The following is a 23364-nucleotide window of genomic DNA, read 5'->3' on the forward strand; positions in this document are numbered from 1 at the left end:
GGAACCGGCTTCGTTGTGTGGTTTCATCAGAGCTCGGTTTTTTCTCTTCCCACCTCTTCTGCCTTTCTTTCCGGGGGATTATCGGCTCACCTCTAGCGATAGCCTCTTCTATCCTCCGCTTTCGTAGTTCGCCTCTCGAGAGCCGCTTCTTTTTTGGCTCTTTCCGGCCGAACTTCGCCTTCTGACAAGAGAAGTCTGTCTTCCTCCATTGGGGGTCATCTCAGACACTCTTTGTTGCTCAATCGGTAGCTCTTCTGGTTGAGTTTCGCTTACCTCTTGAGTTTCAGTTTTGGTTTTGTTTTGGTTTAGTTCATTCTCCATTCTGATCCCACGAGAACCGGGTATTTGCGGTCCATCTTCCAGTGACCCGATTAGGAAGATAAGGGTAATTACGACTGGGTGTCCCCTGGTTCCCAGAAGGCTCCGTTGTAGACACTGAATATACCCCCAGTGCACGAGACTCTCAGCACGGGTCGCATAACACCTTAGTTGGGGTTGTTGGTAAAGTAGGGGTGGGAACATCAGGAAAGGAAGGGATAGGTAACTACTCTCAATTTTCAGGGCCAAACCAAGAGGGGGAAAAGGTTTTCTACCCTTGTTACTGGAATAGTGACAAGGGAAGGTGGCTTCCTCCCCTTGCCCTGCCACTCCCTTAGAAGTTGCAGCATAAGACGAGGATGGTACATCACCCACGATTCCATCTGGGACAGTGGCTGATGCCGATGAGGATGCCAGTCCCCCACGGCATAATTAAAAAGTTACTTTAATGTCTCTGAGGGAAGATAGCAAACGTTGTCATCCATGTACAACCACCAAATCTTCTGATTTAATTGAACTTCTGTATTCATGCAGTGATCCCTCTTCGTATTAGCAAACACTTCTGTATCAGAACTCAGAGCATGTGGTCTAAGATGGTATTTGGCTTTACAAGACCATTGTTTGGCCCTTGATCACCATGGTTGTCTTGTTTAGTGGTTATTAAGCTAGGTCAGAAAGCAGAGATCACCAGATTCGATAACGTTCCATGTTTACCAGGTATTGGAGAATATTGTGTGCCAGTCACATGGAGGTCTTGTAGGATGGTTTCTCTTTCACTTACATGTGAACGGCTAGGTTGGCCCTAGTGCTATAAAACTGCTTCATGATAAGAAGCCAAAGCTAGTTAGCAGGACGTATAATACTAATAATTAAAAGACTATCATTTTTTGCTCTGCATAACATTACTAAGTTAACCTGCATACTCTCTGATATCTCACAAGTTAAATATGGAAGTATGTAATCTCACTTCATAAAATTGTTTAAGTACTCTTTTAAGAGTTCAAACCATCTTACTTCTGTATGAAGAAGAAGTTGTGCGTTTTTATATAACCTTTAACAGTACAACAATTTATGAACATCCTACATTTAAGTGGTTTAATTTTTAATATGATTAGCCATTTGTGTCCGTGTCTCTTGCGATAACAGTTGTACCCACTACACTACTATTATTTAAACACTGATATGAAACCTGCAATGAACTTTTTACTATCAATGTAAAATAACATTAAAAACAAAATACTCTGAGTTCTTGATATAATTAAACTAGTAACATAGTAACAAAGTGAATACTATTGTGTACCAAAGAGAGAGTGTCTTTCTTTATTTTTCATCTTTAGGAATCATGCTAGCGAAATATTAAATTTATCTTTTATAGGAACGGTTCTTCTCTCAGTGGTTCATTTAGGCAAAAGAGAAATACACTTTGATAATCAAGTCACTAATAAGAGCGCGGTCTTTGTTATGTAACTTTGTCACTGATGCCAGTAATTGGAAATTCTCTACTCCTTTGATCATGTGTCAAAACCAATTAAGTTTCTTTTTCAGAAATTTTGATATTGCCTACTCGTTTATCTCTATGTATAAAATAAGCAAGCCTTCCATACTAATAGTTACACTAATGGAAGATTGATGTGAGGAGATAAAAGAAACAAAAACGTATTAAAAGGGATTAAATTCAAATTAAATATAAAAAATAATTAAAAATACCATTACTAAATTATTCTGTATCTATAGCACGGGTTTAAGTAGTTTACGAATTCACAGCAAAAATAATAAACTTCTTTCACATAACACAGTATTAATGTTTGAAGTTCAAGCTCTGATTGGATATTACACTAATGCGCAATCTGATAAATCATCTCAATAGCATTTATTGTGGTCGGATCAAACAGCTGATTGTGTACAGTACTTCTGCGGGTAGGCTTACCGACTATCAATTCCCCTAGACAATGTTGGAACCACTGATGGATGAGAATCTCGATGTCTAAGGCAGAAAGTTTACTCTCTACAATCCACGGTCCGTATCACATTACAAGGCTCCCCCCTTACAAGCGGTCATTATGTGCAGTACTAAACCGTACGACGACATTCAACAATTAATGCCTGTAATTCCACTGTAATGCTATATAATACTGTTAAACCGGTTCGCCAATGATGTAATTGGATATCTGCAATACCATGTAATACAATAGAGAAATATATTGTACTGTCTGTTGAATACTGCCCTGACTGTGAAAACTTGCTGAATAACAGGGACTTAATGCGCACATCATTTCTAAATGACATATCCCTCATTAGATGACTATGACTACTCATGATTTCTCTTGGAATGATCGAAAAAGAAAAGGTATAGTAAAGAGCATTCAACCAAAAAGTCTTTAGACTAGTAAAATACTAAACCAATCATTTTTGTTAAGTAAAATTCACATTAAAAAGTAATATTGGTAAAATATAATTTATAAACATTTTTATATTCGTACATGTAATAAAAGGAGATGTCTAGACTGATTGCTTGTCCGATTGACTGACTGATTTATTAACGCCAGCAAAAACCATAAAAAACAGAGACGCGAAATTAGATACATAGGTTTATCTTGTGCCCTAGAGACGCACTCAGAAAAGATTTGCCTCTAGACCTAAGAGCTCCACCCCACTGACCTCTAAAGTCGGACAATTTCCTGTAAGAATTTCATTGAAGACACAAACAATTTGATTAGATTCGAATACCAGTATTTCAAAATGTTTGATTATAAAATAATTAATAATACTGACATAAATAGTTCTTAAAACGTTGAAAGAGGCCACATTTTAAATATACGATGCTTTCATTTACATAGAAATGTTCGTTGGTAAGTAAATCATCTGAGAACGGTTGGACCGATTTGCTATTTTTGGATTTTACAATGTTCTTAATAATCCAAATTTGGTTTTTATGAAATGAAAAATCTAAAAATTTTGAGATACACATGCCAATAAATTAAGAATTTTCTATTCTATTCTTTACATTATTTTAAAACAAATTTCTTTAAGGCTTGATGAACAAATCTACTAGTATGTGTACGTGAGTTACCTGATATTTTGACACTATTGCACAGAATATATACAGTAGCCGAAGGGAAAACAAGAGGGGCGATCATTAACATAACTCGTGAGCCATTCCTTGAATGAATATAATTTGAGGAACACAGCAAGCCTCTGATCATTGCACATGCAATCACAAAGGAATGCACCAAATACAAAGTGTTATTATATTAGTATGAGGAATAATCGAGGGAGGATCAAGTAGGTTTTGCACTTGTATTATTATGGTAGTATTATAAAATTTTATATTATTCCTATTCTGAATCAAGGAAATATGACAAATTCAGAGATCGTAGAGCAGACTTGCACTGTACTCTAGTACTCAGTTTTCCAGGTAGTTTATACTTTCTAAGAATGAAAGTCTAGGATACAAACTAATACAGCAAGCTGCAAAACAGGCCTATGCTTCATTTACGGATTTAACTTAATCGATACTTGAGTTAAACTGTGTTATGATTTTCATAAACGATTAACGCCATGAAACAAATACATTTTTCATTAATTGGCAGAGTAACTAATACATACCAATCGTCAATTTTAATGTGGTATCTTTTCACGTGTTAAAAAAAAATATTTGTAATGTTTCAAGTATTCACTTAACCTTATCTAGGAGGAATATCACTGCATATTAGATCAGTAGTTAGAATATATTTCGTAATATTCAAACTAAATCATGTGCAAAAAAATGTGAATCATCGAAAAGAATTTTTCCCACTAACCCAACCTAACAAAACCACACTTTGATAGATTACTGGAAGGATTACCTAGGTATAAATAATTTCACAGTGATCCAAGCAGATTAGTTCCGTTAATTAATTATGAGATCAAGACTCGTTGAGCGCAGTTCAATCAATATACCACCAACATTATTAGCGCCATAAAATCAAGGCTTACCCTTGTCATAATTCAGTTGTATTAGAATAAGTACACAATTAAATATTATTTTGATTTCAGGTGTCATTTTGGCAGTGCATCAACCAAACGTTAGATGGTAAGTAAAAAAAGTTTGACTTGTTATTGGTTTAGCTTTTTGTTTTCAGTGTTTTTAAGCACGTTTGTTATATAGGCTAAAACATATGTAGACTTATGCATATTTATATAACCACGCTACTGCCTTTACGTGAGATTTTAATATGAAACCTATTCGATTTTATTTAATCCCGGGAGTCAATCCGATAACATCTAGGAGAACTATCGCGATTGCCTTTTGTTATGTAGTCTTTAATTTTATTCACTAAAAATCTGAGCTTATAATAATGACTAAATAATGACGGTATTTCACTGGATTTACCATTTTTTATCAATAAGCAAATAGCGTTTTAACACGATCTATTGGTAAAGCAGAACATAGACTCCAGCACGGAGATTGTGTGTTGTGTACAGTCAACAAATAAATGGACGGATGGACACAACAGGACACAACCAATGATTGAGAACAACAGTAACAGTAACTCAGTTGAGATGAGGTAGTGGACAGCAGAGGTTTGCCAGATCAGTTCTGTTTGTTATGTGACATTTACTACACCGGTATCTCTCTAATACTTGGCCAATACATTCAAGTCTTTTATCGAGTTTTCTGCAGCATCACTTTTTGCCCAACAATTTTATTTGCTAGTAATTACATTTTCTAACAATTTTAATTCACAGAAAAAGAATTTAAAATCTAAGCCTTTTTTTATTGTCAAATTTTTAAAGTAGTTTATTATTTTTATAGTTGTAAGAATTTAAATATAGAGAAGATCTTTTACTTTAAAAAAAAAAAAAACAAAAGTAATTTTTCTATGCTTTCTCTAGTCACATGAAATCGGTAACCTGCGAGTCATCATATCTTTCATAACAAATGTATACATATTTTATCATTACGGTAGTTGTCTGTAACATTCTAAAACTATAATTTCAAACGTTTAATAATAATTATATGTACTGCATTAGAAAATGCAAATATTTACATATTAATTTTTTAGCTAAGCGTCAACGAAGCCTAACAGTATAGGGCTTGAAAGTTGCATATCTGCCTGTCCGTACGTTATCTGAAGGATTTTTTATATTTCATATCTGTATAGGCAACATCAAATTCGAGGATGGGGTATATCACCTCATGAAAATTGGCTAAGCATTAGTGAACAAGAATATCACAGAATAAGTAATGGTGCAAACAGAGTAGTATTATTATTGTAACATATGGCATTGTAACATATGTTTAGGTTACATGCTATATAGGCTTGCAAATTGTATTTGAAGCCTCAGTGATGCCTATTACCAAACATATGGTCTAGCATACGCTACTACTACTACTACCCTATTTTTGTTAATAATTTTGTGTTCATGTAATGATCCTGTCGAATAGACATCTTAAGACGGAATATCATATGTCCGTCTGAACTAGAATGTTTTAATGTAACTAGATTACAATAGCATTGAACTGTTTAAAATATATCATTAATGTAGAATATTTAAAAAATCAGTTTGCTTGATATCGTTCTGGAGAAACCGCCTTATTATTATTAATTTTATAAATGCTACCGTATTTAGAACAATACATTTCCAAATATTTTGATTATTATTGTACGAAAGCTGTCTTTGTAAATTTTAAGTCTCAGTCGTAGAATTTAACTTTTGTTTAGAGACATAAAAGATTTAAAAATAAATGTTTTCGTTTGTAAGTATAAAGTAATAAATCTTGCCATAACATATATTGTGGTTCTAGAGATCAGCAAGGGAGAGGGATGGTCTGGGCGGGCGTGTTGTGGCCTGCCGCAGTCAGAGCGCTGCCAGCAAGCTTGCATCACTGCTTCTGGGAGGAAGGATCTCGCCCACAGCTGCCGGCAAAGTGATGAGCTCGCCTTCTTCACCTGTTTGGATAAACAACAGGTAAACCCTATGAGAAGTCCTGGTATATCCGTATAGTATAAGGTTAAGGTAAAGATGATAGAGTAGGATATGAACTGTTACAGGAACGCAAATCAAGGATTCGACCAAGAATCGAGAAAGAAAATGTAGAATTAGAAGAATTTTTCTCAGGAATAGTTAATCTAGTGTACAAGACGTTTAAAGGTATAGAGAGTTTAAAGTCAAATGAAAATGCAGAAACTGTATAGGGTATATGGAACTAAGAAATTAACAAAAATTAGTTGAACCAGGAAGAAACTTTTGAGAGAAAACAAACTTTGCATAAATCCACTAGTTGCAAGGATGTAAAGGCATTAGGAATGAAGGTAAACCATTCATATCAAGACAAGACTAAAACGTAGAGGAATCGTTAAAAAAAGTAAGATGTAGTTCTTGGACAACTTTATCTATGAACTCCTGTTAAAATGAAGGATGCCGACTGACTCATGACTTCGAAACCGACTGTTTTGGATCTTGGATTATGTGGAGAGGCTAATCAAACATAAGCCTAAGGATCGGGTTCTAGGATACATATCGAGGCTAGGTGAATATTGTATCCTTAAATTGTACTTACCTGGCAATTATAAATCTTCTCTTTTCAGATGGGGGACGAATGCTGCGCAACAGCCAAGAGTGATGACTGCAAAGTCGCCTGCAGGACAATATTTCGCAGCGAGTTGGCGCCAAATCGCAATGCCAAGACGGCGCTCCTGCACGCCTGTAGTGAGGGCAGTCCCAGGACATTAAGCTGTGTCAACAACTTCACCCGCTCGGCACCCGTCCCCAATCCTGTGAAATGTGAGTTACGGTATATTAATTAACTAACAGAATTTTTTAAATTTTACATGTACTGTACCTTGAATATTTAACTACACATTTTATTCATACAGTTAAATCATGTTCTTTAACTTTTCAATAAATTTTGAACAGTTCTGCACTGCTGTGACCAAGCGACGAACGCCGAATGCCATGACACATGCCGGCGTATCCTGCAGGAGAGTTCCACAGACCAGGAGATCATAGATAGTCTACAGGAGGGCGGCTGCGGACCACCTCTGTTACATGTGAGTGTCTTTCTTTAGAGTATTGTTCGATAAGACAGTAGTTTTCCTTAGTCCAGGTGATCATAGATAGTCTACCGGAGGGCGGCTGCGGACCACCTCTGTTACATGTGAGTGTCTTTCTTTATAGTATTGTTCGATTAGACAGTAGTTTTCCTTAGTCCAGGTGATCATAGATAGTCTACCGGAGGGCGGCTGCGGACCACCTCTGTTACATGTGAGTGTCTTTCTTTATAGTATTGTTCGATTAGACAGTCTTGATCGTGTAGATGCTCTAGATAAATAATTCAAAACCGTCAACAAAGCTCATCATAGTCAGGCCACCAATTCTCAACGGAGCCTCTTCTGGATTGTAACACTCACACTGTTGCTCTTGGCACGAGATAAGAGAGCTGAAAACAACAAACACGTCAAAAATAATAAACACAATATAAAAAGAGAGCAAAGAAAAGGCTGAGACGAGAAGGTACGCTTTAATGTTGTATAAAAATAGTCCGTTCTTGTCGTAATAACACTACTTTAGATGTTTATTTGTAGTTTTTGGGCAATCTGTAAGGTTCGTTCCTCTCATATTTAAATCTTTGTTTTGGAAACTACTTAAGGTTAAAACTTTTTTATCGGATGTACTTTATTTTTATTATTTCAATAGAATAATAAATTTTAAAAGACAAGTTAAATCAAATATAAAATAATAGAAACTATAAAAGATAAACCAATCGTTTGAAAACAAAAGATTTGTATTATTTATAGGTATGTACAGTAAATACATGTATATAGCCTATATTGTGCAAAACAAAAATGTTTGATCAGAAATTTGATAAAGCTACTCCATTAAATGTACTCTGCCATGCAAATAGTAAATTTGGTAAACTTAAAAAAACCAAGCGATTTATAATAAATATCATAATCAATATTATAATAGCTGAGAAGACTGTGACCAGAGACCCACATGTTTATGTGAATGCGACACATTATATCTAAAAAAAGATTTCATCTTTTAACTTTAAATGTTGTATGAAAATTCATTTCTGCACAAACAATAATGAGTTATCTGATATCCAACCCCATTTATTACAGCGTTTATTAAAGACTATCGTTCAGTGGGCCGACACAATTTATATTTATTTGCAGAGGGTGTAAAAATTCCTCTTCTGTGTGATTTTCAATCTGTCATATATTTATCTGCCAGACAACCTGAGAATGAAAGGAGCTATCTATTTGGAATCCTGCATGCAACCTCAGGGAAGCCTGTTACGCGATCTTGTAATAAATATTATTGCTTTCTGTACCATATTCATGTTGTCGACACTAGTTTCGCACTATACTCATTAGTCATTAGGATGAACTGACCACGAACTTGTTACTCTCCAGGAGAAGATCTGGCAATGTTTCCTGCAAGGCGGTGAGACGGCGCAGAGCGTCGAGTCCTCTCTGATAGACCGCATGGGGATGGACTCGGCCAAACTTCACTGCTGCTCCAATGCCCGCACTGCCAACTGCCGCAAGTTGTGTCTCAAAACCTTCTCCAACGAGTGGACCGAGTCCTGGGAGGAGTTCAGCGTACAGTGTCTCAGCCAGTTCTCAGAGGACAGCCTGCTCCACTGCATCGATGAAGGTACGATGGCCGAATAATCTTCAACGAGAGAATAAGCGTTGTAAATAAGCTTTACGCTTATTGTGTAGGGGGGGGGGGGGTTAAAAGGAGTTCGAAAGAAGAAAAAAAGAAGCGAAAGGAAGGAGATTTATTTTACAATATTTTAAACATTCAATCGTCTTTGGAGTTGAAACGTTTAGTGTGGAACATAAATAACAAATTCTTGAATTTTAATAGTTGATTTGTATTAAAGGCGCCTGAATTGGCGATTTTATTTATTTCAATACTTTCTGTAACAGTCAAGCAATAGTACTCAAAATTGTACTACTTCAGTTCATTATGAGTTATATGTACTTCACTTCGCTTTACTTGTAATAAAAAAATGTCATTTCAAAATCGTTCTGTCTAGTTAATACAATCTAATAATTAAGAATTATATCACATATTAATTTTTAGTGGTTTTTATGTTCATATGTCATGAAACTACTTTGCCTGTAGAGTGCGTAAATCCTAATTGTTTCCTCTAAATGCCCTTGTTCTATAGGTAGCCCATAAAAATGATTACAACCTTTGAATATTATATTTTTTAGCATACTGCGGTAAACCAACCAAACCACCCATTCTTAACTAGTATTTCGGATTATCTCTGACTTGTTCTATACCCTGGCTATAGGGTTTGTGGTCAAATATCCGTTAATTAAAAGCACTCCTTTAAATCTATAAACTCTTGAAAGAAATTTATGATCAATATCCGTAGTACACCATAACAGTTTATAATAAAATATTTTCCTCAAAACAAAAATGCAGACTTAAATATTTTAAAATGGATAGATAATTATTTCTCTTATAAAGTCATAACTTTAGTTATTAGTTAATATTATCACAATAGAAGATATAATTGCTTTTAGACTATAGCATGAAAACTTTAGAAACGCTTTCCCTGTAATTAGTAATCTGTTCACTTCTTAATCGTAACCGAAATAACAGAACAAGACGCGGCAACATAGATATAATAAGTCTATTGTAGTAAGACTAAAGTAGATGTTGACAATTTGCCCCTTGACGCAGTGGAGGAGCCGTGCGAGCTGGGCTGTGACGGCCTGAGCTACTGTACCAACTTCAACAACCGGCCCACGGAACTGTTCCGCAGTTGCTCGGTTCAGGCGGATGACGCTGCCCGCAATGACGTGGCGCTGTGGACAAGCAAGGGAGTGTTGACGCTGCCCGGCCTGCAGATCCCCATCCGTAACATCTCACATTGCTCGCCACTCACCTGGAAGGCTGTGGCTTGCACGCTGCAGATCAAGCCGTGTCACCGCACGTCCCACACCAACAGGATCTGCAGGTACATAGGTTTAATATGGGAGTTAAACAGAACTTCCAGGTGGTTCTTATCACCTTTCATTTACTCCAAGTAATACAATATATAGAGCCGTCTTTAGCAAAGGATAGATACTGGGAATTTGAAGACAAAATGGTGTACATATCTGGCAAGTTTGGCTAGATGCTTTATGAGTCAATATATGCAAGAATATGGCAAGTAACCCAAATTAAAGTTTATGTGCACAGAACATAAATCATTTGGTTTTAAAAATTAACAACATTTCAACTATATATCATAAACATAGATATGTTATCTTTACTGAACCATTTTCTATAATGTTATTGTTTATTCAGAAATAAAAATTTTAAACGAGTATTTGGAAATATACCATTTACAAAACGATGTTTCGATTATACTACGCCTAAAGTTATTGGAAAAGTGTTTGGAAAATGTAACTCATACGTACAAGTACTTCCAATATCGGAGTAGCCGGGAACTCCCTGCAAGTTTGCAAAGCCCTGTAGGTCTTGGGTTTATACGTTTTTAAAGTGATAGACATAAAAAGTTATTCTGTCTTAAATTAATATTTCTACATATTTGAAAGAAAAAGATTACAAGGACATTTAACAATGCTTTTATGGGTTTTAACTCAAGGTCGTTTCACATCCTGCTCTTAATATACCGGGGTCTAAGTCTCTAGTAAAAGCTTTCAGCTTGTAATAAAAGTAGGTCTACTTAAATAGATGTTTTGAATAACTTTGTTAATGACTACCTTAGCACTTGCAACATGAAAATTGGTTTACTAAGAAACATATTTCAGGAAAGCTGCAAAATGGGTGTCAACAACTCTGAAAAGTGGGTTTTTACTAACAAGTTTTTAGGGTTCATGCTGTCACAAATTTGATGTTGTATCCAATCTACTAATAAAAGATTTAGCGTTATTTATGTTGTTTTTATTAAAACCATTTAATACAAATAATGCAGTGTAGCGGGTACAAGGGCTATCGCAAGAATCAAACAACGTCGAGCGTGACTGCTGTTTGAGTAGGTGACCGCTGAGTGATCCTGTCCTTGCAAGCAGCCTGCCTGCCCGGAGTTGGTGGTGTTGCGGAAATCACCGATTAGTCCCCAGTGTAAATGTGAGAGGGCTTCTTATCCCTGGCTTCGGTTGGTTATACAATACCCCACTTCCTTTAACTTTCTTAAATCACATTCTGATATTCTTTGACCTCTCAACAGGCAGGACTGTTTCAACCTGCTGAGTCAGTGTATGGACTGGACGCGCATGCCAGCTGACACCTCGGCCGCCTCTATCTGCAGCCGCCTGTCCCCTGACAACCCTAACACTCCTTGCGTATCACTGGAGCCATACTTGGAGCCAAGCGACCAGCCCTACAGCCCTCCCAGTGACCAAGTGACCCAGCCCTGCAAGGGTGATCCCTGCAACATCGGCCAGGTCTGCGCGGTCAACAGATACTGTCAACCCTTACGCTCCTGTCAGCCCTACTCCTGCTCTGACGGTCAGTGTTACCTTCCGTAGAGAGTTTTGTATAATTTTTAACATACAAAAACAAAACTTTACTTTTAGGAACTATTGCGAATTTACAAAAAGTAGTATAAAACTAACATATTGCCTTATATTGTTATACAGACATTGCATAAACAACCAAAATGGTTTCATTCTGTTTCTTGCCAACTTATTTCAAAAAGAGTCCGTTCAGTTATAAATTTACCTGTTTTGAGTATTGTGGAACATAATAGCCTAGTAATACTCGAAAGTACGTGCTGACGGACAGTTTAGCCAGTATTTTTTTTTGACAAAGGAGTAGACAAAAATCTTCTCCTTGGCGTGGTAAATGAAATTAAGAGAGCAAATTTTCAAGTCCGTGGCTTTATTTGTGACCTGGGTGGATCAAAGATAAAACATTTCTCCAATTTAAATTAAAAATTAACAATGTGAGCTTTAAGCGGTCTCTCAAGGTTTTTATGACCAGCCATCAACAACAGCTGTCACACAAAGAATCTAGTCTTTGTTGCTTAGCTGTAAATCTTTATGCGTTTTTAAGGAAAAAAGCTGTAAAAATAAAAATGACTTGCGTACTCAGCGCTGAAATCATTTTTGAGATACTTACGACTGAGAAGTAGAACATTTAAAGTTGTCTAAATACTACAGATTATATGATCAATTAGAACTGAATTCGAGTGTGGAGAGTTAAAGTCCTATTTCAGAAAATGGAGATTAAAAAAAAATACTTACTGGAAATATTGCCTTTAGAGGTAAATAACAGAAAATTAACTCGAAATTCAAATATGGCCATCCACGAGACCTTATTTATTCCAATAATGAACCTGATTGGTTAGCGAGTATTTCCAAAGGGGAAGTAAATAAATCCAACCCCTGAGCGGTCAAACGTGGTTAAAATAATGGAAGAAGAATTCCAAAAGTACTATGGTTTAGACAGTTTAAACAAATATTATGAATAGTCTAATTAAATATTGAAAATTAAAACATACCGAAGTAGTCAAATTCGCCATTGCCTGTTTTCTTAGAACAACTACACATAGAAATTAATTAAAAAAAAAAAACTAGAAATAATTTCTTCGAACAAATACAGTGATTCCAAAGAGCTGAGTAAACTTCAATAAAATAATTGGGTAAGTCTAAATGTACATAAACTTTAGAAAAATATATTATGCAACAATTAGCAACAATTTCGTAACTTGTTATTTTATTCAGAACATTTAATAATAAATTGGAAATTTATAATTATATGTTGTAAGACTTTTACAACAGATAATGTGTACTTTTTGTAAAAAACAAAGCGTAACAAAAATAAAACTGGAAGTTTGAGTACATTTTTTGTGAAATCGGAGTTTACCAACAGTTAACCCATTTTTAATATTTATTATTATTTCATTGCATGTGCCATCGAAAAATGTTATGAAACAGCATAAAGAAATAAAAAAACGCGGAGAGATTTTACTTCCTTGTTAATGGAGCCTCATGTATTTCAAAAAAGAAAGGGTAAAAAACACTATTATTTATTTAGTTTTCTGGTATGATTAAAAATATTATTAAGCCTATTTTTGTATTTAATAATTTATCATGTGGAACTTCTATATAGCAGACTTCTCGTTTGAGTACCTTTCCCACTTCCGTGATATATGTTGATAAAAACCTTTACGTTATTAAGGATATACTAAGCCTAGATTTGTATAGATCGTCAACACTGATTCACAACCTACGACACACCACAGCCCACGCATCACTTTATCTGACGCCTTGCATAGTAATAATGTTCAAAATAGAGTTTCACTGCAGTTACCAATGATGTATATCACCATGTTTTCACTGTTCAGGCTGCAAGCTCGGTGAGGTGTCTCAGCACATTGTGCCTGTGGGCTCTTACGTCAGGATCCCGATATCCAGCGGGAACAGGGGCTGCCTGAAGATCTGCCAGTGTCTGGATGGCGGCAGCAGGGACCTTGACAACCACCTCAAGATTGAAAACTGTCAACCCATGCCGTGCTTTCCTTTAGAGGATTGCTGGATCGGTAGCAACCGGCAAGGTGAGGGGATGCTTTAGAAAGTAGAATATAATGAGTCTTTAAATAAATACAGTCAGAAACCCCCCTGAATTGGATTGGATTGATATTGTCATGTAGTAAGTTGTATATAGAATTTTATTAAAGGTTTGATATGAAAAACTTATTGGATACAAAAGATTTATTGGAAGTAACCTGCTCACGTTAATCTTTTGTCCAACTGAAACTCAAAGTCAGGGATTTTATAGAATCTTTATTTGCAGAGCACGGCAGCTCGTTCTACATCGAGTGCAACTTCTGCAGCTGCTACGCGGGTGAGATGACTTGCACCAAGAAACAGTGCGACATGGGACTTAGGGACGTGGCCTTCACGAGTCTGCCGTGCAACTGTCCCCCACACCACGTTCCTGTCTGCGGGAGAAACGGCAGGACCTACCCTAGCGCCTGTCTAGCCAAGTTAGTAGTGACCCACGCCCAATATTTGATTTTATTTTAGGAAATTAAAATTTAACTTTGGAACATTAAATAACATATGAATTCAATTATAGCCTACACAATGAAGGATGTTTAATTGTTTTGTATGTTGTACCTTCCCGCAAATATTGAATTTATGATTTATATAGTTTTAACTTTAAAATATTGTAAATTGTAACATAGTTTTAGCCCATCACAAACAGGCACAGCTAGTAACGGCCTATACCTACATCACAACGAAATATTATTAACTCTATCGAGTCAAATATATAACACTGCTTTTATAATTATTTACGGCAAGTGTCTATTCCGTAAATTTAGATAGGTAGAGTGTTTTGTAAGTTGCCTAATCATACAATTATAGAAATCTTGGGTTATGACAATTTATTCTTGGTTTATTTATTAATAATTACATTTTCTTATACTTTAACGAATTTAAATTATATTACATAAAGTTAGTTACTCAAGCGATATATTAGGTAATTGAAGCAATCGTACATTTCATTTTGTATATAACTACGCATTTTCAATCATTCTTATACATATGGAAAGTATATAATTTGTTTATACACACGTGATGGTACTATTTATCAGTTTATACATTATTTTTTATGTTCTCCGTCATGCAATTATGAGACAAATACGCGTACGGCAAATTATTTTGAAGGAAACTTTATAGACGTATTTAAAGCATTTTTAAATAAAATTTTGATTTTATTTCTAACCATTTTGCAATGGACAAAATGAGTAGTACTCTTGCTCAATGTAAAATAAACGGTCTGTTGCAGGTGTTCAGGGTTAAATGACTCAGATTTTGAGTTCGGCTCCTGCGAGGAGAAGGACCCCTGCACCGGTAACCCCTGTGATGAGGGAGAGGCGTGTATACCAGCAAAGAGGGTGTGTCTGTCCTTGTTGCACAGTCCGTGCCCGCAGCATCAGTGCGGTAAGAAATTCAATTGAAGTGATTAATTTCGTTCACAAATAGCTCCACAAATGGACTTTATTTTAAAAATGGTTTGTTATTCGTTAGCGAAAGTTGCGGTGTTTATCTTGATCCTGATCCTGTACGCTGATCCTGTTATAGTGAATGTGCGAGACGCGTGTAACACTCAGGAGAGCAACCCTGTCTGCGACACAGACGGCCATCAACATCCCAACACCTGTTACCTCGTGCGTTACGGCAAGACCCTCGCCTACCACGGCCCCTGTCTGGTAAGTTACTTTGTAAGTGTATCTTAAGATGACGCTGGGTGGGCAATAAATCAGATTGTTAGTTTCATAATCAAAGAAATTAATATTTTAGAATTAGGTCAATTTTGTATTAAACAATAATACAGGTGTAATAGATGTCTATGTAAATAAGTGTGAGGGACCATACATTTAGAACCATACCTGTACGGTTTGAAAATTCCGAGATGTACTTGGATTTTATTGGTTACAGGGAAAAATGATAACTGTTGTTATTTATTTTAATAACCACTTACAGAACTTTGCCAACGAAAGATAGCTTAAATATTGCACTAAACTAAAATATTGTGCACTATTGTAAAACAGTATGTACAGTTTACTGCTAACTTTGCTCGTAGTTGACAAAAGAGATTTCATATGCATATTTTATAAATCTAGCTTTAATAAGATTATCTATGATATTGGAATTGATGAAAGCAAATCCATAAGGCGAATGTTAATTTACTAAGGTACGTATTTTTCTTAAATATTAATAAAATAACATTTTCTTTGGATAATCTTTCTTAGGAATGTTCCTTGCTGAAACTATGATTAATTATAAAAGTGCGCATTGTGAAAATGAAATAATATGTAATGGGTTTGATAATGTTTACACTAAAACGATCAAAACCTGATGAACCTTCAAACCGCAAGTTCCTTTAAAAGAGTTATGATAGAGGATTTTACAATTAATGTTCATTATGGATGTTATGGATGGGTGTGTGATGGATGTTTATCATGCATAGGATAACTGTGGTTTATCTGTGCCATATGCGCCTCTGATAGTACCTAGATAAGATAACGATTACCTCCAACGCATCATCACCATCTTCATTAATGATGTGCCGTCATCAACGTTATCTTACCAACAGATTGCCTCCCTCCCTCACCAGTTAACTTATTTATAACTATTTTCCAGTGCTGGCTCACATTCTGTAAAACATATTAATTATGATTTGTTTTATGAGTAGCATAGTAAAGTGAACAGAGCCGTGGAACAGTTATTAATAAACAACATATGTAAAATACATAAATGTATTTATAAGCATATAAACTATAGGTATGTCTGATATTGTTTATGATATTTTACATTTATAGCTTTACGAACATAAAACTGACATTAGATAAGTAACAAATTGTTAAATAAGTGTCAGATTACTATGTATAGACCCTTAAAATGGTGATTTCCAGTCTCTTTATATAGTTGTCTGACGATGATATTACTAGTATCTAGATATCTGATGGTTTTTTTTTTTTAAAGATGTCTTTCAATGTTTGCTGTCATCTGATGTTTGTTGACTTAATATTGTCATTCCTCCTAACTAATTTGACTCAATGGGTAGAATCCTAAGGTCGATATTAAGGTAAATGCCCAATATGAACAGAATCGATGGAAACTGTAAATTAAGAGACTGATATGGAACTCTTATCTTTGGACGGACCTTAGCCAAAACTGGCGTGGATAGTCAATTATGCATGTCTCGTAATTTGAGTGCGGTAAATATATACGAAACTGTTACTTTAATTGTTCTTGATTTTATCAAATATTCTAAAAATTTGAATTGTATTACGGACCAAAGTTTTTCTTACTTGCCTGTTAATAGGTCCATGGTATTATTCTTTACAGAGTGGGTGTAGACGGACTGGAGTGGTCTGCGGAATCGACGGCAACACATACAGTTCTGAGTGTGCCGCAGTGGCCAGGAATGTGCTGGTGGACTACCCGGGCCCCTGCCTGGCCGTGGGGCTGATAGACACACAAGCTAAGCAACAGTGCAGTTCCCCCGTGATATGTCCGCCCCTGGCCAGCCCTGGGTGTCTGGGTGTCACTCCCCCAGGAGCCTGCTGTCCAGTCTGCGCGGGAGCCATTAGAGTCCTCTACAGGTAATCTTGGAGTCAGGAGAATCACAAGGGACTCATACATAATGCAGATTACTGTCCTAGAATAATGAGTGAAAAGCCATTTGAAAATTGCTTTTTGAACCTTATATAGGAGGCGTGTTCAGAAAGTAAGTAAAACAATTTTTTTAACACAATTTCATTTATACATGAAAGCCCAAACCTTAAAATATTTTTCGACATAGTTCCATCGATATTGAAACACTTATCGTGGCGAGTGATAAATTTGTCTATACCCTCTTCGTAGAAGGTTCCCGCCAAGGAATGTAGCACGCGTTCGCTTCATGTGCAGGAACAGTGGCAAGTCTGGGCTGTAGGACAGGTGTTCGAACTGCTCCAACGGAATTGTAGAACCAATGTTTGTTTTTGTGTCACAGGCGGTATGGAGCCGAGCATTGTCATGGAGCGACACAATTCCGTTATTGAGCATTCCTCTTCGTTTGTTTTGAATTTGCGCGCCGCAGTTTTCTTATGGTTTCGCAATACCTTGCCAAATTAATGGTTTTCACCTCTTTTGAGAAAATTATTCACTAAAACACCTTTTCGACCCAAAAAGACAGTGCACATAATTTTTTGTGCAGACATTATCGTCTTCAATTTTTGTTTCTTCTGGGATTGCGTTGTGTTGGCACTCCATTGAGTGCTGTTTGGATTACAGTGTGACATGACGGACCCAAGTTTCATCACCTGTCACAAGTTTTGTTTACGAAATCCTCACCATCATCATTGTACCGTGTGAGAAAAGTTAAAGCACTTCCGAGTCTCCGGGTTTTGTGCACCTCAGTGAGTATTTTTTGAACCCATAGGAAACACAGCTTGATATGACCTAAGCGGTCCGTAACAAACGTACAAAAGAGCGCGTGAAATTTGTTGGAAATCGTCAGATAGCGTTGTCATATGAAACGTCTATTTTCTTGATCAACTGTTTCTTCATGAAACTGTCTTTACCAGATCATCGGTGACGAGAGAAGGCCGACCGATCCGATTCTCATCATGCACATTTGTTTGACCGCCATTGAACATTCTAACCCACTTCTCACCATTCCTTCACTCATCACTTCTTCCCCGTAAACATCTCGAAGTTGACAATAGTAAATTTCAGCCAATTTCATATCCCTTGCGTTCAAAAACATTATTACAGAACGAATATCTCAATCAGTGGGATCACTAATAGTCTTAAACATTTTAAAATTTCAGAGAAAACTGAAAACACAACATTGAACAACTAAAGTGGAGTGAGTCGATAGACAGTGAACTAGGACGACTAGTGCGCATGCGTGGAACTCCGATTGCAGCGCTACGGCGGTAGTAGAATGAAACGGTATTTACTTTCTGAACACGCCTCTTATAAACAGTTTATGTTGTGTTATAATTGAATTGAATTTCATGTAATAGTCGTGGTTTTTTAAATTGTTGCTAATAGAATTTTTCTATCTTAAATAATAATACAACATTTTTCCACTTTGTAAAGTTATTTATTATTCTGAATTTTATTAACCAATATTAGAATAGTTTGCAGTGGAAAATGGCGAAATGCATTTTGCATCATTCCTCCCATTAAAATATATGAAAGCAATAATATAAGGTAGAACTTATAGGGGTGTAAACCGTTAGAATAGTGGTTTTGGAGTCATATTCAGTAATTGATCCTGCTAGTTACAATGATTTGGTTGGACAATATAACATTCTATACTGAAGCGTACAAAGTTTAAATTTTTAATTCTACTTTGACATTGGATTGTTGCAGCCAGAAACAAGTGGACAGGGCTCTGTACGCCCTGAAGTCCACCCAGGCGATACGGGCGCTGACACTCCAGGCAGTCCTGAGAGCTCTGGACCGTCACGTGACTGTCGCCGAGTGTACGGTACGAGGTCACCTGACCGTGGAGCTCGACATCCTGGTGCTGGTCGTGCCCGTGAGGCCGGCGCCTTCTCTACTGCAGCTGCAGGCATGCGTGAGCGAGGCGGAGAAGCTCTCCAACCTGGTGCGACTGGCCAGCCCCAAGCTCGTGTCCGAGCTCAGCGTGGGTACACTAACGGCTGCCAGGGTCGTACACAACGTGGTGGTGAGCGGGGGCAAGGCTCTTTGGCCCACTCCCTCCCTCGCCCTCACCCCCGCGCTGTTCCTTCTGCTCAGGTGCTGGAGTTAGCTATTCTCCTTCACCCACCCTTCTGAGCCCAAAGATTCTTAGAGACCACGGTCTTTAAAATTACCAAATTTGATAACACTTGAAGACTGTACCGGAGTTAGATTTGCTATATCATCAGTACCCGTGTAAAAGTACCGATCCCTTACTACCACCAGTAATGTCAAAGACTGTTGGTGACAATTACCAAGGCACGCAGTGACGTCACGTTATGGAGACACAGCTGACAGCGGGACATGCCTGACATGTTGTTATGGAGCTCATTATATCTTTGAGCATATCCTTGACTCTTCCTTGACTTCTAGTTTATACTCAACAACTCTTTATCAAAGCCACTGTAATAAACACGACTCCTTTTTTTAAAATGCCAGCTCAATTTTATTCTGATAGATGTTTTTTACAGATTACTAACTTTTTAAGAACCTAGAAATGTTAAAATGAAGAGTATAAGATTAAAGCCTAACCCAAAAGTTTTGTATTGTATAATGACACAATCTGGTTGTTATTGAAATCGATAAAGAATTTTTTCCTAAATAAAGAAATTTGATCGTCGGCCATACTAGTTTTGGGGAAGTCAAAATGGGAGGGTATGAAAACAGTTAAAAGTAAAAAACGATATTTTTTTTTTATTTATACTTTATCCTAAAGTGATGTTAGACAGATAAATATTTGTTATGCTCTCTCGGACAACTATTTAAAGATGTCACTCACAGGGTCTGTGTATAGTTTGCTGATACTGATCTGATCCTGTTATTTCTAAGTATCTGATAATTTGTTTGAAGTCAATTACTTTAAGAAAATATGAACTGAGAAAAAGAAAATTTATTTCATATTCTTAACCATTTTGGTACCGTCCAATTTTGATCTTCACTAAAACTAACATGGCTGATGAGCGATTTATTTCTTATGAAAAAATTTCTATATGGATTTCAATAAAACAAAACTGTTTGTGTGCTAATACAATGCATATTGGCACTTGGCTCCTGAACTATTAGTTTATTTTATAAGAGATCCTTGTTGTGTAGTAATTATCTTACTGTAATATAATGTAAATATAAAGAATTTATTCTGCGTCAACTAGATGTGCCAAATATATATAAACAAGTTGTAATTATAGTACTTTATGAATGTCCTAGCTTCTTATTTTCATCGTGAATAATATATACCTTCAAAGTATGGTACAGTCTTTCTTAGTAGACTATTTATAATAGAAGATGTTCAAAGAAGGAAGACTCTACCAGGTTTGATAAAGCTCGTGTTAATTTTTTACTGAAAAGCATCTTATTGTTTGATTTTATACAGTGCCAATTTTGTAAAACATACGTAAAAAGAAAATATTGATAACTTTTAACAACGTTACAAAGAATTCTTAATGTATCCAATGCAATTAAATTGTACAATGAAATAAGATGATTATGTTATATTTGTTTGTTGGTTATTGGTATTGACACTGGATGGTATTGATATTAGTATATTAAAAATGTTATGTGATTACAATATTTTTCACGTGATCCAAAATTCAAAATTGGAGTTAAAATACAAATAATTGATAATCGGCTCTTCCAAATTGGAAACCAATGAAAAACGAAAGTTGAATTTCCATTGTCTTAATATAGGTAAAATTCTAGATGACAATTTTACTATATTGTCAATTTGGATTTTTTCGCCAGTGAAGTCTAAAAAGAAGTAATAACCAAGTGTTTGTCCTGGGAGTCTGAAAGAGGCAACTGTCTATTATACAGTTTGCTGTTGTCTGTTATCAAACTGTAAATGTTATTTCAACACATCTCTGTTTTGTTATCTGTGTTGACACTTCTCGTACGAGCCGTGGTTGCCATATTGAATTAGTCTGTGATAGCCAATGTTAGTCGTGGTTAGCATATTATTTGCCAAAGATATCAACAGTTTAATTTAAGGTGTTGTGTTTTGTAAAAACAAATGTATACTTCCTGTTTTATATTGTGAATGTAAATAAGATTTAAATTATTTATAAATAAAAAGATTAAACCGGAGTATTCTTGTATTGTTATTGCATTTCCTTAATCCCTATTAAATTCCTAATATAAGAATTTTATATATATATATATATATATATATATATATATATATATTTTTTTTTTTTCCTCCGTTGTTTGTGATTTTTTTGTCGAACTGAAAAAAACTTCCTAACTCGTCCTTTTCCTAATGATTTTGATAGCAAATTTTGAATTTTGAGACTATATGTATATATGTCCCACAAATACATTAATCCTCAATAGTTATTGTTGGCTTGTCATGAAAATCTAAAACGAGACGGTCAGTGAAATAGAAACTATGGTTATCGGCGGAAAATAAAACACCTGTATCTGTTACCCTTGGGATTGATAAATGGAGTTTAAAACATGGAGGATATTATACTCTGAAGAAATTTATCATGTGGCAAGATTAATATGGTGGCGTTAGTAATGCCTTGAGAAGGATTTCTTCTAAGAACGTAAAGTTTTGCATTAAACAATTTCATTTCTTCATAGAGATCTGAGATCTCATTCCATGAGTTCTACAATGGTGTAAGTCAAACCATGGAATTTTATTTTTGTCATTAAAATCTGACATTCAGTAGGTTGACACAATTTTCTTTATTTGCCTGTAAGATGTATAAACTTCTGCTTTTGTACGACTTTCTGTGTATCTATCTGTCCACAGAACATCTAGAAGTAGATTTGAAATTTTGCATGCAACCTCCGCAAAGCCTGTCATGCATTATGGAGTGTGGTGTACTCCTACGGTGTAAATATTGTTATTATACGTTGGTCTTTATTTTACATTGTTATTTTACCTATGCGAAACAATCAAAATCAAGCAATTCAATTTCTCTTACAGTACTAAGTGTAAAAGGTCTTGGACTTTTGACCATGGATAGTCTTCAGAAATATCCATTTGGACCGTGAAGTATCCGTTTTCTATATTGATATCTAGAAATCCCAATTACAGCATTGCAAACTATCTCATTTCATCCTAACCTAACACTCTCCATTTAGTTATTCAACTTCCAAGTTAAATATTTTTAAGGGTTATTCCACTCATGACGTTCACGATATTCACCGTAGGAAACGGCCACGTTATAAATGTCTTAGATTTTGTTTCGGAAAGATTTGCTCAAATGAATCCTAAGGCACTCTAAACGCCGCGTATGTCTCACACATGTGACGTGTAAATGTGATGAAGAACAAAGTGACAGAGACAGGCGACATCTGGTGAGGCGGAACAGCAGTCGTGGAGAGGTGTTGACACGGCTGGAACAGCGGTACTTACATATCTCTGAAACACTTCCACTGCTACCAACCTTGAGACAAATCTAGTACCAGTCCTTTGAATTTTCGTAGAGATCTAATGTTGAAGCAGTTATATTTTTGTAACTGATATAATAGTTTTATTTAGTTGGTATTATACACCTGGTGTACCAACTGTATGGCTTTTATCAATACAGTTTAAATATTTCATCATGTTTTAATAAACTGGTGACAAACGTGTCATGCAACGACTTTCTCAAAATTATTAAATGGTTTTGTTTATCCTTGACTACCATTCAAGTTATATTTTGAGTAAGAGCGATCTTGTTTTTGACTTTGAATGTAATGAACGGCATCGTCAAAGTAACTTTAAGCACACACATTATTTACAGACATTTAGAAAAAAATATATGTTTAAAAGTGAAAAAGTGAACAAGACTCTTGTTGGGCAATGACATAATAGTTTGTTGCATCCAGAAGTCTACAGGTAGTCAGAAATATTTTCAGAAAAAAAAACGTGTTTCTGAAATATAGG

At 35.9% G+C, this 23364-nt stretch overlaps 1 protein-coding gene across 1 annotated transcript in view; it reads left to right on the forward strand.

Moving 5' to 3' along the window:
- The window catches only part of LOC124363101 (reversion-inducing cysteine-rich protein with Kazal motifs-like), a 163493-nt gene extending 143370 nt beyond the window's left edge, over positions 1-20123 (forward strand). Inside the window, exons 4-16 of the mRNA XM_046818220.1 lie at positions 4354-4390; positions 6107-6270; positions 6891-7086; positions 7219-7352; positions 8721-8964; positions 10012-10288; positions 11507-11787; positions 13628-13837; positions 14077-14269; positions 15076-15230; positions 15372-15499; positions 17142-17398; positions 19161-20123. Of these exons, the coding sequence (XP_046674176.1) occupies positions 4354-4390; positions 6107-6270; positions 6891-7086; positions 7219-7352; positions 8721-8964; positions 10012-10288; positions 11507-11787; positions 13628-13837; positions 14077-14269; positions 15076-15230; positions 15372-15499; positions 17142-17398; positions 19161-19563 (2679 nt within the window). The 3' untranslated portion in view covers positions 19564-20123. The remainder of the gene's footprint in view (positions 1-4353; positions 4391-6106; positions 6271-6890; positions 7087-7218; positions 7353-8720; positions 8965-10011; positions 10289-11506; positions 11788-13627; positions 13838-14076; positions 14270-15075; positions 15231-15371; positions 15500-17141; positions 17399-19160) is intronic.
- The last annotated feature ends 3241 nt before the right edge of the window (positions 20124-23364 follow it).

This window comes from Homalodisca vitripennis, chromosome 5 (assembly GCF_021130785.1).
Source record: "Homalodisca vitripennis isolate AUS2020 chromosome 5, UT_GWSS_2.1, whole genome shotgun sequence".
In the NCBI taxonomy this organism is placed as follows: Eukaryota; Metazoa; Arthropoda; class Insecta; order Hemiptera; family Cicadellidae; genus Homalodisca; species Homalodisca vitripennis.